The sequence below is a fragment of the Astyanax mexicanus genome, chromosome 5 (assembly GCF_023375975.1).
Source record: "Astyanax mexicanus isolate ESR-SI-001 chromosome 5, AstMex3_surface, whole genome shotgun sequence".
Taxonomy (NCBI): domain Eukaryota; kingdom Metazoa; phylum Chordata; class Actinopteri; order Characiformes; family Acestrorhamphidae; genus Astyanax; species Astyanax mexicanus.
The window spans coordinates 41451717-41466772 of NC_064412.1; the positions used below are offsets into that span (position 1 = coordinate 41451717).

Genomic DNA, 15056 nt, shown 5'->3' on the forward strand with positions numbered 1-15056 from the left:
ACCGCCTGAGACTCCTCCCTCTCCTCCTGCTTCTGCTACAGACCCGTTCTCACTGTTTAGGACCTTTTTTGTTCAAATAACCAAAATAACAAACTATCTAGAATATAGACTAATATATATAATTATATATAATTATTTAAAAAAGCTACCTCATTATTTTGAGGTAAGTCATTATTTTGACATACTAAATTATTTTAAGATACTAAGGGGTTATTTTGACATACTAGTTATCTATATACTTTGACATACTTTATCGATATTTTGTAATAAAGAATATTTTTAATAAATCATTATTTTGACATACTAAATTGGTAATTGTGCGATACTTCTTCATTATAAGACAGTAAGCCATTATTTTGACATGCAAATTTGTTATTTTGACATAAGTCTCTAAATCTTTTTTTGCATGCCTTTTTTGTGTCAGTTTTTTGTTACATAGATAGAAAAATAATACATGCACCTAAAATTATAACAATAATAAATAAAATATGATGACATTTAAGGTATAAAATATAGATAAACTATGGATAGGAATTAAACTAAATAAATAATAAAATGCAAATATTACGCAATAATAATAATAATAATAATAATAATAATAATAATAATAATAATAATAATAATAATAATAATAATAATAATAATAAAAAACACAATCAAGTAATACTTTGATAAGATTTTAGATTTTTTTATTTTTGGTGTCTCATGAAAGAAAAACAGAAACGGATGTGACGTAATGGGTTATGGCAAAAGCGAAAAAAATATTGTGTAGCATTATATATTTTAACTGAAATATATGTTTTAGTTACATTCTAATTTTACTTAATAAAATAGCTCCGTTTATTGTTTAATAATTGGAATATATACAATATATTTTTGGGTCGTTTTCTCTTATCGAACTACTTCGGCTATTTCCGTCAGCACAGCCGAAGTCCTCCGAAAACTCCTGCGTAACTGGACGCTCTGACTACAGTTCCGCTGTTCTGGTCTAGAAGGCCAAATAGCGCCAAGGTGAGTAAAAACTACATGAGTTTAGCTTTCTTTAGAGGCTGTAAGATGTTTGAGCTTGTAGTTTATGTATATCTGAAAGGGAAAAGGCTCAGTGAACTCGCAGAACTGTAAATAGAGAAAATGTTCCCCCTGTCCTTGGTTTGACCAGCAGTGCAGCGTTAGCTACTGCTAACGTTAGCTTCTCCGCTAACGTAACCTGTCTCTACCAAACGCTCACATTCTGTTAGTGGCTCCAGGATTTCTACAGGCTGTGATTTACACTTTCTCTGTGGTCTTCAGGATTGACTGTACCACGGTTCTCTTCTTAACATGCACTTTATTCGTTTTAATTATTATTGTTTACAACCCATGGCCATGTAGTTATGTAGGTTAGCTAGTCAGTTTAGCTGAAAGTGTCTCACAGCTGGTTTTACTGCCTGCATAAAGTCACAGCTTATAGTACCAGCTAGATGTGTTAAACTAAAAATCTACATATATGAGTTTATTGTATATGTGTTTGTTTTATCGTCCATCTTAGTTCACACAGCTGTTGCAAGTGGTGTTCATATCCTAATGTTCGGGATAATATAGCTAGCTGAATTAGACACAACTGCAGCCCTTGACCTACGGAGACCCTGAAGTGTCAAGTTAGAAATTCAGTATTTACAAGCTAAAACTGTTCCCTTTTAAATACGACATTGTTCCCTCATCGAATAAAATGTACCGTGGATTATACAGGTCGTTCCCTCAGTTATCATTTCTGTACTGTTTAAATTTAGTGTACATATCTTTTCTTCACTCCTTATAACGTCTATATTATTATATTAATATATATGACTACATCAATTAACAGTACTTAGAACAGTAATAAACATTGATAAAAGGTTAAATAACGTCTCCACTAGTTATTAATAGACACTAGTTAAGACATTGTTAAACATTCCATTTAAATGCAAAGAATTTTGTGAATGTTGTATTGTGAATGATTAACATTATTTTAACTAATAAATACACTCTTGCGAGTACTATTAATGTACGTTGTATCGTAAAATGTTAGCAATATCTCTGTGTTGTTGGTTTTATTGTTTTTGACATCTCTGCTCTTTTATGCTCTATATTTTATATATTTTTTCTTGTGTCTTCTGTGTTTTAAATTAGTGGGCAGTTGTTAAAGCATTTCGCATGCATACCAGTTGTGCCATGTATGACTATGTATGTGACAAACTTTGTAACTTAACTAAATTGTCCTCTCTAAGATGGTGTATTGAATATTACGTTGACAGAACAAATTGTTAAAATAACAGAATGATTTATAAAATGACAAGCAGTTTGTTAAATAGAAGGAATGGTTTATATTTCTAAATATATATATTTTTTGTCTTGATACTTTATATTGGCCTGTGTTTTATATATTATTAGTTATTTATATGTTTCATATTTTTTTCTGCAGTCATGTTGCGTTTTCCAGCAGTTGGCCGAGCCCTGGCTGGGGCTGCCCACTCCAAAGGGTGCCTCACCTCCTCTAGCAATGGTAAGCCTGTACATATGTCATATAAGTTGAAGAAGTGATGGCAGTAATTGTTGCTAATACAACTACTGTACTGACACACGCTGAAGTGTTCTGAATCTTAATAATTTGGTCCAGAGACATGATCTAAGTTAACTCTCTTTTTAAAGTTTTTAATATGTATGATGTCATTACAGGAGTAATGACCTGTGTAATCTATATCTAAATTTTCTTCCTGCATAACTGCAAGAAATGTGAAGCACTAACTGAGATATAACACAAATTACTTCTTGGTTACAGTGAGGACATCTGTTCGGGCCTCAAGTAATATGGTGGAAGTGTTTGTAGATGGAAAGCCTGTAATGGTGGAACCTGGGACCACTGTACTTCAGGTAATGACTTATAGTGTAAACACACAGTAGTCCTTATTGTTCAAAAATGTAATACATTTTATTGTTTTAACATTTTATTGTTTCTTAGCTGTTTTCCTTCTCTTGGAATTGGAATATTAACATTTTTATGAGAGCAAATTGGGCTGCAAAATATGGTTCAATTTGGTAGTGAATTATTAACAAGGAACCTTTGCACAATTGCTTACCACACTGCACATAAAACTTGTATATTCCTTCATGCACTTCATTTTAATCTTATTAATATGTTACTTTGTGTAATGACAGTAAATGTATTTAAACATGTAAGCCATCTTTAGTCTTTTAATTCTGTTTACTCAGGCTTGTGAAAAAGTTGGTGTGCAGATTCCTCGTTTCTGCTACCACGAACGCCTGTCTGTGGCAGGAAACTGCCGGATGTGTTTGGTGGAGATTGAGCGAGCGCCAAAGGTAATATTTTCTTAAGTCTTAAGGAAACTACTGTAGCATTTGCAGATATACTTAAGCAGACTCAGGGCATGCAATTGTCTAATCTACTGACCAAAAAATAATAATAATCTGTTTGGCCTACCACAAAAATATTTAGTTGCAGTCGTAGTTAATAGCTGGCAGTTGTCACATCAGCAGTATTGTTAATATACACACCAGTGGTTTAATATGAGTTTGGCTAAACTTTGCAAAAATCAGCTTTTTTGTGGTAGGAACATTTATAGTTTTGACACCAAAACAAAGTTTGTGTTTCAGTATTGTGTTTTATGTACTCTCACAAATATCCATATGGAAGGAGAAAAAAATGCAGAAATTGTTAAACTGCTGGAAAATCATCATGAGTAAATGCCAGTAAATGAGTCTTTACCATTTAAAAGGCACATTATAGTAGAGTAGAGTTGATTCAGTCCATTTTCTAGTGTTTGTGCATGTCTTTACAACTTTTTCTCTAAATTATTATAAATTGTTATATAAGAGTTTGCCAGCTGACAGGCCTGTTATTTACTATTGCTGATTATTACTTAGAGCCGTTCTGGTGAAGTACTGTCACACAACTAGGTGTTGTATAAAATATTGATGTGGCGATCAATCTTGCCGTTTTTTGCTTTCCATACGTTCTCAATACTCAATTATGGATATTTTATGTTTTGCTTTTTTTCTGTATGCTTATGTTACGCGGTTTGAAAAGATTTTAGTGTAGTGTAATTCTAGTGTGCTCTACCTAGACATTTTAACAGTTGCACAACTGTTCTAATTTATGGCACTTAATGGCTATTTTACAAAATTGCAATAAGAATGCCACACTTGGGTGGGTGTGGGAATGTGTTAATGAAACACGAGCAAGCTAATCTATGTACTTTGTTGTACTTTTCATACTGTTTAATATAGCCATAATTCCTGATATTTGCTTATTTAGTATTTTATCCTGTTCAGCAACACAGATGTATAGTATTGTGATATATCAAGTACCACAGAATCACAGTATCGTAATATCATTGTTTTCATGTGCAAAGTATTGTAATAACGTATTGTGAGATACTCTGTGATTTCCATCCTTATTCACAACATTATCTTCTTTTAAAAATATCTCTTGCCTTTTGTTGGTAGCCTGTGGCAGCTTGTGCTATGCCTGTCATGAAGGGATGGAACATTCTTACAAACTCTGAGAAGACTCGCAAGGCCAGGTTTGTTGAGGCTTATCTTATTTTACATACAAGTACTTGCTCTATTATAATTTGATGTTTTTTTATTCATTGGTTTAATTTACTGTATTTGGTAGAGAGGGAGTCATGGAGTTTCTTCTTGCCAATCACCCTCTTGACTGTCCAATTTGTGATCAAGGAGGAGAGTGTGACTTGCAGGTAGGAAAGTTTTTAAGCTACACTGTATGGACAGAAGTGTTGGGACACCTGCTTATTGATAGTTTCTTTTGAAATCAAGGACAGTGTTTGTCCTGCTTTTGTTGGAGTAACTGTTTTTCCTGTTCATGGAAGATTTTCTACTAGATTTTGGATGTTGATCTCCACCTCAACTTCCCAACACATCCCATCTAAAAGTATTCCAGACAACACAGTTCCACTGTACCCCTCTAGCCCATGCCTAGTGTTAATCTGCCTCAGAAAGTCCTGTTCCATTGGCAGCACTTCTGCAGGGACTAGAAAAGCTGTATATTTGTGTGCATTTGCACAGTTGTATCAGCAATAGGTGCAACCTAAAGTAGCTGAATGAATTCATTAGACCGGGTATCCACAAACATTTGGACATACAGTGTTTTTTCAGGTGTATTTTGAAGTTCTGTACAGGGGTAGGTAACATTTTTAAACATTTTATACATTAAATGCTGGTGTCTGATTGCAGGATCAGTCGATGATGTTCGGGTCAGACAGAAGTCGATTCACTGAAGGAAAGAGAGCTGTGGAGGACAAGAACATGGGTCCACTCATCAAAACAATCATGACACGCTGCATTCAGTGCACACGTTGTGTTCGGTAAGTGAACCTAAATGTTTTACTGGCCTCACTGACTTGTCCATCTCTTACTTATTATTATAGTGTATGATACATACATTTATAATATAATATGTGACCAGTTATAAAGGTTTTTTTAATTTATGACAGGCCTGTCATGATTAGCAATTATGCAACAATATATTGCTGCAGAAATAAACGCTGTAACCAATATTGTTTTCATTTCAAACCATAAGAGCCCTGACACATTTCTGAATTTTGAGGACAAATAAACAATTAAATCAGATAAATTCAGGGAGCAGGGCATTCATGTTTTTCTTACTGTGGGCACATGCTGTAAATATTTTAAGGTTAAAATCTTAATGTAGAACTGTTGTTTTAGAAATCAGGTCAGAATGTGTTATATGGAAAATAAAACATTTAATTAAAGTGTTTGGATTGTTAATATGGTAAGAACAGATGTTTAAAAGCAAAAACACACTCTTAAAAGGAGCTACTTTTTCTCAAGAACTAACTCAGTACACCTACATTCTGTAATTATGCCACTAATATAATCTACTGAAAGTATATGAAAATACAATAGCATAATAGTACATTTACACATTACTTTTAAAGAGCAATGAACTTTTTAATGCAAGATTAGTTATGAACAAGTATCATCCTAAAAGTTATTCTAAGCTCCATTAGTCAATCATTCAGCTATTAATCATAATACAGTAATTATTATGAATTTGTTTTGTGTAGTCCCACAGGGTTCTGTTCCCAAAAGTCTGTATGATGTCAAGTAAATCACAGAATGTATTGCCTGATTTGTTGTGTTACTGTAATTTGTTCCAGCTTTGCCAGTGAGATTGCAGGTGTGGAGGATTTGGGCACCACCGGACGTGGAAACAGCATGCAGATCGGCACTTATGTAGAGAAAATGTTCATGTCTGAAATGTCAGGAAACGTGATTGATGTTTGTCCTGTGGGAGCGCTGACCTCTAAACCCTACGCTTTCACATCGCGACCCTGGGAAACCAGGTAAAATTGAGTGTGTGAGTGTTAAGTACTTATGCTGTCAGGGTTAGGGCACGGGCGATATGGCCCTAATATCATATCACAATATTTTAGGTAATCGTTGCAGGAATGGTCTGATTGTAGCGATATTATTGCCTATATGAAAACACTGAAAAATATTTTATTGATTTCAAGATTGTTTTGTTGCAGAAGTACAATCACAAAATCATATAAACAAATATCCCTTAACATTGTCAGCATATGGATTTTTAAAATCTTGAAACTATCACAAAATAGTCAGAGGTTTTAAATAATGTAGTCCTCTTAGCAAACCAGCTTCAACAAATTGTGCCTTATATTTTATACTTTTGTCAACAGGAAGACAGAATCCATTGATGTGCTGGATGCAGTGGGCTCTAATATTGTGGTGAGCACAAGGGGTGGAGAGGTAATGAGGATCCTGCCTCGTCTGAATGAAGAGGTCAATGAGGAGTGGATCTCGGACAAGACCAGGTGAGCAAAAACCTACGTCTTACGGTATTTTTACACTGCAGTAACGCAAAGCTTTTTTTGCCCCACCTCTCACTGTATTCTGTGGAGGCGGTAGCCAATCAGCGCAACACAGACAGGGCTTTGTCACCACACAAGCCACAGGCTGAAGTACAATGTGAGAAATTGGAGTAGAACCTTTTTACAGCTATTTCAGGCTTTTCTGTGCTCTACAATACCTCGCAGTTTGATTACAGAGGCGTATGACCAACTGGTCTTGAGCTGGATTTCTTTTTTTTAAAGCAGGTTTCACTAGGTGATAAAAAAAAAAATAACAGCGTCTCATTCGAACACAGCTCTGAACTACAACTCTACTCTCTTGCTGGTGGCAGATGGGCGACGCCCAAACGTGGCGAGTAAATGGCAAAGAAAGTGATTGACTGCGATGCTGCATCGCTGCAGTGTGAATAACATTAAGGCCCTTTTATATTAATAATCACTTTCACACTGAAATCGAAACTGACAGACTACTAAAAGGGCCTTTACAATAATTAAAGTTTGTGTATCAAATTTCTTTTTTTTTTAAATTTTCTAATGTTCTCTCTTTTTTTTTTTTAAGGTTTGCTTATGACGGGCTGAAGCGGCAGCGTTTGACCCAGCCCATGGTAAAGGATTCCAGTGGTCAGCTGGTGCAGACTACCTGGGAGGATGCTCTCACCCGTGTTGCTGCAATGGTAAGTATCTTGCTGCACTATTTGACAAAATATATTGTTAAAAATATTGATGCTGATAGTTGTAAGCCTTGCTACTTGTTCTTGTCGTTTCAGTAAAAAAGACAGTATATATTTTTTTAATCATGCCTGTTTTTAATGCATGTGAATGCATTTGCAGCTTCAGGGGGTCCAGAAGTCTGAGGTAGCAGCCATTGCTGGTGGGATGGTAGATGCAGAGGCTCTGGTGGCCCTGAAAGATCTGCTGAACAAACTGGACAGTGAGGCGCTTTGCACAGAGGAGGTCTTCCCTACGGCTGGAGCTGGGTGAGTTCTGTCGGCTGCTGCTTCACATAAGTAAACTAGAAAAGTTCATTTCCTGAAAGCAAAATAGTTGCACAGGAGAAGTGGGGAGAACGAGGGATTACAAAAAAAAAAACTTACAAGCAATGCGCAGCCATAATAAGTAGTTCTGTAAATGTTGATGCATTATCACACAAAATTAATCTGGCAACCAGAACTCAAACATACAGTGCATCCTAAAAGTATTCACAGCGCTTCACTTTTTCCACATTTTGTTACATTACAGCCTTATTCCAAATTGTATTATATTAATCTCTTTCCTCAAAATTCTACACAAAATACATCGTAATGACCATGTGAAAAACGTTTTCTTAAGAGTTTTGAAAATGTATTAAAATTAAAAAACAAAGAAAACCATATTTACATAAGAATTCACAGCATTTGCTTAATACTTTGTTGAACCTCCTTTGGCAGCAACTACAGCCTCAAGTCTTTTTGGATTTGATGCCACAAGCTTGGCACACCTCTCTTTAGGCAGTTTTGCCCATTCTTCTTTGTAGTACCTCTGAAGCTCCATTTGGTTGGATGGGAGACGTCTGTTGAGTGATGTTCAATCTGATTCAAGTCTGGGCTCTGGCTGAGCCACTCCGGGACATTCAGAGAGTGGTCCTGAAGCCACTCCTTTGAGATCTTGGCTGTGTGCTTCGGATCGTTGTCCTGCTGAAAAATGAACCGTCGCCCCAGTCTGAGGTCAAGAGCGCTCTGGAGCAGGTTTTCATCCAGGATTTCTCTGTACATTGCTGCATTCATCTTTCCCTCTATCCTGACTAGTCTGCCAGTTCCTGCTGCTGAAAAACATCCCCATAGCATGATGCTGCCACCACCATGCTTGACTGTAGGGATGGTATTGGCATCGTGATGAGCAGTGCCTGGTTTCCTCCAAACATGACGCCTGGCATTCACACCAAAGAGTTCAATCTTTGTCTCCTCAGACCAGAGAATTTTGTTTCTCATGGTCTGAGAGTCCTTCAGGTGCCTTTTGGCAAATTCCAGACAGGCTGCCTTGTGCCTTTTACTAAGGAGTGGCTTTCGTCTGGCCACTCTGCCATACAGGCCTGATTGGTGGATTGTTGCAGAGATGGTTGTCCTTCTGCAAGGTTCTCCCCTCTCCACGGAGGAACGCTGGAACTCTGACAGAGTGACCATCAGGTTCTTAGTCACCTCCCTGACCAAGACCCTTCTTCCCTGATCGCTCAATTTAGACGGCCGGCCAGCTCTAGGAAGAGTCCTGGTGGTTCCAAACTTCTTCCGTTTACGAATGATAGAGGTCACTGTGCTCATTGGGACCTTCAAAGCAGCAGAACATCCCCAGATTTGTGCCTCGAGACAATTTTGTCTCGGAGGTCTACAGACAATTCCTTTGACTTCATGCTAGGTGTTTGTGCTCTGACATGCAGTCAACTGTGGGACCTTATATAGACAGGTGTGTGCCTTTCCAAATCATGTCCAATCAACTGGATTTCCCACAGGTGGACTCAATTTAAGCTGTAGAAACATCTCAAGGATGATCAGTGGAAACAGGATGCATCTGAGCTCAATTTTGAGCTTCATGGCGAAGGCTGTGAATACTTACGTAAATGTGATTTCGTAGTTTTTTATTCTTAATAAATTTTCGAACTCTCAAGAAAACCTTTTTTCACATGGTCATAAAAAGGTAGATTTTTGAAGAAAAGAGATTAATAAAATACAATTTGGAGTAAGGCTGTAACGTAACAAAAAGTGAAGCGCTATGAATACTTTCCGGATGCACTGTATAATTCAATATATTAATAATTATTATATTAAAATATATAGATATGATTTAATCATTTTTTTTTTGTTTTTTTTTATTTTCCATTATATTCCATTCATCATAAGTTTGTATGTGATGCACATTAAACTATTTCTCTCTCCAACCCCTACAACTCTCTCAGGACTGACCTGCGCTCTAATTACCTTATGAACTCCCGCATTGCTGGTATTGAGGAGTGTGATTTGCTGCTCCTGATTGGGACAAACCCACGCTACGAGGCTCCGCTCTTCAACGCACGTGTTCGTAAGAGGTGGGTGATGGTTAAACTGAACATTAACAGTGCAGACAAAGCACATTAATCCAGTGTTACCGTATTAATAAATATCCTTGTCTCTCATTTTTTTGTTTCTAGTTGGCTTCATAATGAGCTGCAGGTTGCTTTAGTGGGTCATGAGGTGGATCTCAGCTATACTTACAACCATCTGGGGGATTCCACTCAGGTGCTGCAGGAAATTGCTGCTGGAAAGCACCAATTCTGCCAGGTAGCATTGCAGCAAATATATTTGTTTCCTAAAACATATAGGATCAGTTTAGCAGACAAGGATTAAGACTAGTCTTGGTCTACACAGCATGTTCAATGAAGATTTGAAACCCCCATCTAAAAATGACTTCTAGTAGACCCCTAGACTAAATGTAGGTTATAGTGTTGTTGTTTTTTTTTAATTATTAAAAAATGTTGTGTAAAATCTTAATACCTGTCTGGTAAAGACATAAAGTACAATTCTGGACTTATTTTTTAAATTAGGTATGCAACTGATTTAACCAGACTAATAAATGATACGCATCTCTGAGTATTTTGCGGATTTCATCAGTGTTTAAAAAAACACACTAACCAGCTTCACACTACATTAAAGAGAGTAAGGATTTGTGATATGACAAAAAATGTATATTCCACTATATCTATTTTTATATCCTGACAGCAATATATATCACTATTTAGCACATTTTCTGTAAATTCGGTTGCCACTCATTGTGCTCCTAAAATAACAGCACGAGTCAAACTAATTTTATCAGTGTTTCTCGATCCTGGTCCCTGATTTAGGACTTATTTATAAGCTGATTAGTTAATCAGGTGTGCAGACACACTTGTTTTCCGGATAATATTTTTATACTGTATATGATTGCGTATACCAACGTCTGTTTGTATCCAACAAAATGTTTTAACACTTAAGCTTAAAAATGTTTTTTTTTTTGCCTTGTACTCTGAAATTGTGTTTGAACAAATAGCATCTGATCTAAAGTCTTGTCCTCTTTGTGTCAGGTGTTGGCCCAGTCTAAGCGACCAGTGGTGGTGGTGGGAAGCTCGTGTTTGCAGAGAGCAGATGGTGCTGCTATCTTGAGCGCTGTATCCACAATTGCTCAGAACGCTCGTGTCAGCAGTGGGGTGGAGGAGGGATGGAAGGTCCTGAATGTGCTGCACAGGTCAGTCCAGTTCATACTCCCAGTTTGTACTGTCTTGCATTTTTACTTTATATATTAATAAATTCACATTTCTATTGTCGCGTCTCTCCAGAGTGGCCAGCCAAGTGGCAGCTCTGGACCTGGGCTATAAACCTGGTGTGGAGGCAATCAGGAAGAACCCTCCTAAAGTGCTTTTCCTGCTGGGAGCTGATGCTGGCTGCATCACCAGAGTAGACTTACCAAAAGACAGCTTTATAATCTATCAAGGTTAGTCTTACACTACTGTTACTACAATTTATGTATGCCAAGCTATCTAGCTGTAAGGAGTAGTTTACTTATGAGAAACTTTGGAAAGCCAAAACCCATTTCTCAGTATGTGTTCATCTGTGTATTTGTGTCTGTTGGTCAAATACAAGTCTTGCACAGTTAGTCTGAATCCTGAAAAGTGTTTGATGGAGTTGATATGATCAGTGGTCTCTCATCACTAATGCAGGCCACCATGGCGATGTGGGAGCTCCCATGGCTGATGTCATCTTGCCTGGCGCAGCATATACAGAGAAGAATGCCACATATGTGAACACAGAGGGGCGTGCCCAGCAGACCAGAGTCGCAGTTACTGCTCCAGGCATGGCCCGTGAAGACTGGAAGATCCTGCGGGCTGTCTCTGAGGTATCTGCACTTAAGGAACGTCTCTCCTGACTAAGTTTGCTTTTCTTTCAGCGGAAAATCTCCATTCAAAATGATGTACAGTTCAGGGAGCTCATTTATAAAGAGTGCCTATGCATAAAAACAGGCCTGAGATGTGCGTGCAACATCTCACGAGATTTATAAAGAAATACTTGTTGTGAAAACAAACATAAATTTTTAAGAAAGGACTGAGGCGTCCGTATTCTTCAGAAGATTGCGGAGAGAGCAGAAATTAGTGACATCATGTGGTAAAGCACAGAATTGCAAGTAGATTCTCAAACCATCCTTATGCATTATATTAGTTCATACCGCATAAATTAAGATTTAAAATGAACGATTATGGAAGATTTACACTTAAATTAAATATATTTTTGCTAGCATGTATAAAGATTAATACGTACCATATCTTATTCTGTCTTTATATATTCGATTATCTTTACACTATTATTATTGTTGTTGCAGCAACAAATTATACTCCACAGGAAAACGTTATGGGCTGATAATAGTGTTAAGGAATAAAGCAATATAATGTTCACTTACAGGTAATAACCTAGAAATTGTGCATAGCTGAACAAGCTGTTTAAATCTAAACATTTGTGGAGCCATCATTATTAACTGCTGCAGCCCTGTGTGGGCTTAGGCCACCAAACAACACATACCTCCTTGCCTCAACCTCTAATACAAGGACTTCTACTTCACAGTCTCCAAAATGTCACTTTTTTGCCTTTGGTTCCTCTGTCCTCTTTTTAAAATCAGATTTTTGGGGCACTTGGCATTTTGTGTTTATTATGCATATGCACACTTTTTAGTGGGCTTAATTCTCACTGGGAAAACATCCTATTATGGTAAAACGCCTTATCAGAATTTGTGTCTGTGTTTCACTACTAGGGATGCACCAAACATTTGATAGATGAAAATAACACAAATAAATAAATATAATTTATACCTAACAATTTATTTTGGTTACTTATTATTTTTTTATTATTACTAAGTGCTAAAATAAATGATAACCTGCAAGAAACATTCAACATTTGGTATTCTGCATTTTGCCAAATGTTTAATTTTGTTTGTTTTGGTTTGGTTTCTTAGGTACACTAGATATCCAAAGATTTCTGCCAATTGCTTCATATTAGTAAATTCAGAACTATATTAATCGATGCAGAATTTTAAACTGCTGCACGTTAGCTTAGTCACCATTCCCAATCAGTGCTACTGCATCTGCTTTCTCTGCAGTGCCAGAGTTCTGTCCATTTTTTTTGGGATGAGCTGAAGTGGCACTTTAGTACTTGGCCTTACTAATGCCCTTGTGGCTATATGCAGTCTATTTCTTAAAGAGGTTCCACAATCTAGTGGGGAGCTCTTTCTAAAGAGCAGATGTAGTGCACTGAAGAAAAAACTAATCGGATTACATTTTTTAGAACATTTAAGGTATTACATTTTGTAATGCGTTTGATGTTCAAACACACTTTTGGGTAGTTTCTTCTCAGTAAACTGTATGCCAGATAAATATATTTTCTGGTATTTTTAAGTCATGATATAAGAAACACCAAATACTCATCCACTGTTTGTTGTATGTATGACAGCTGGCTGGAGTTGCTCTGCCCTATGACACATTAGAGGAGGTGAGGGACAGGCTGGCAGAGGTGGCCCCGAACCTGGTACGTTATGATGATGTGGAGGAAGCCAACTACTTCAAACAGGCCAATGAGCTCTCAAAGGTTGGTATCTTTTTGTGCTTGTTTTAATTCTGTTTTCTGAACAGACTGATTGCAGTCTGATATTTTTTTTCATATTTTCTGGCAGGCTGTGAATCAATCCTTGCTCGCAGATCCTCTTGTTCCTCCGCAGCTCTCTGTGAAAGACTTCTACATGACAGGTAAAGTATCATGTTACTCCATGTAGTCATGTATTCTCTGTTGTAGCCTGACGTGCATTTTCCTTAGAAGAATGCCTGGAGAATTGCAATAACTAGGCATTGTAGCAACAAATACTACAGCAACTCTGATTGGCCCTCCTTCACATTGTACACTTGCAGACACACACACACTATGTTGAGTCATTGCAGAAGTATAGTTCAGCCTTAACGGACTGAACCACAGAAGGGTGAAGAAGACCATGTTGGGTTTCACTTCTGTCAGCCAAGAACGCAAAGCTGCGGTGGGCATGGACTTTAGCATTGGATAGTATGAGCCAAAAAAAAATAACTTTTCATAAAACTTTTATGATTTGGCACCAGTATAATAGTGTGGGGTATCTTTTCTTGGCACACAATAAAACTCAATACCCCAAACAATAATAATAAATATTGTTGCTAACCAAGTGCACCCTTTTTACCCTTTGCCCATTTTCTCTTGGTTACTTCCAGTATAATAGCACCATATTAAAGTAAAATGATAGTGTTCTTTTGTTGCCATCCCAGTCACTAAACCTCTGCAGGGTCAAAAAGAACACTTTTAGGATAAAGTAGAACTAGTCATTTGCTGCATGAACGTGTTATGCGATTATGTCAACATGGAAAGAGCCTGGTTTCTTCAGTTATGCTCCCGATGTCCCATGCACACCAAATACAGCTGATTAGCTCATTAACAACCCCTTTCAAAGTTAGACTGGGTGTGTTAAAGCAGGCAAGCCTTTAAAATGTGCAGACAAGGGGGGCATCAAGACCAGAATTGAAGAACACTGCCCAAAGCAATGTTTCGAATATGGTAGAGAATCCAGAGCTAAGTAATTAAGGCTGTTTTGAGAGGCTCTACCCAGTATTTGTGAGTTTTCATAATAAAGTGCTCAATTACTGTGCAATTACTTTGTATTTTACTTGAGTTTGTTCTGAATCTCATTCTTACAATCTTTCTTCATAGACCCCATCAGCAGAGCTTCCCAGACAATGGCCAAGTGTGTAAAAGCTGTGACCGAGGGAGCAGCAGCAGTTGAAGAACCCGATATCTGCTAAAACGCAGACGCACACTCCCTTAACTGTCCCCAGTAACTGGTTCCCACTATTTTCACACACATACGTGTTAGAACATCAAGGTTTTGGCACTAATGTGCTCCTTTTCTCTTGGTCAGTCCTACTGTTGAAACATCTGGGTATATTCTACTCTTATTTAAATACTCTAAAAGGATTGTTGTAAAGACTTAATTCCCGCACTGAGATCAAGGGAGAACTGCTTTGTTATTGAAAGCTCTTATGATGAATAAAACTGTATTGTGATCATTTCTCTGCACGTCTCTGTGCCATCTGTGCTCGGCATGTAATTAGTGAAAGCATGAAAA

At 37.3% G+C, this 15056-nt stretch overlaps 1 protein-coding gene across 1 annotated transcript; it reads left to right on the plus strand.

The window, feature by feature from the left end:
- Window positions 1–868: 868 nt before the first annotated feature.
- On the plus strand, window positions 869–14999 carry ndufs1 (NADH:ubiquinone oxidoreductase core subunit S1). Its single transcript, XM_007230848.4, has 19 exons — window positions 869–1011; window positions 2441–2521; window positions 2798–2889; window positions 3229–3336; window positions 4483–4559; window positions 4655–4736; window positions 5233–5363; window positions 6180–6365; window positions 6720–6854; window positions 7450–7564; window positions 7722–7867; window positions 9817–9945; window positions 10048–10177; window positions 10957–11117; window positions 11209–11363; window positions 11590–11765; window positions 13367–13501; window positions 13587–13659; window positions 14642–14999. Exons 2-19 carry the CDS (start codon window positions 2443–2445, stop codon window positions 14731–14733), a joined length of 2202 nt encoding a protein of 733 aa, XP_007230910.1. The 5' UTR covers window positions 869–1011; window positions 2441–2442; the 3' UTR covers window positions 14734–14999.
- The last annotated feature ends 57 nt before the right edge of the window (window positions 15000–15056 follow it).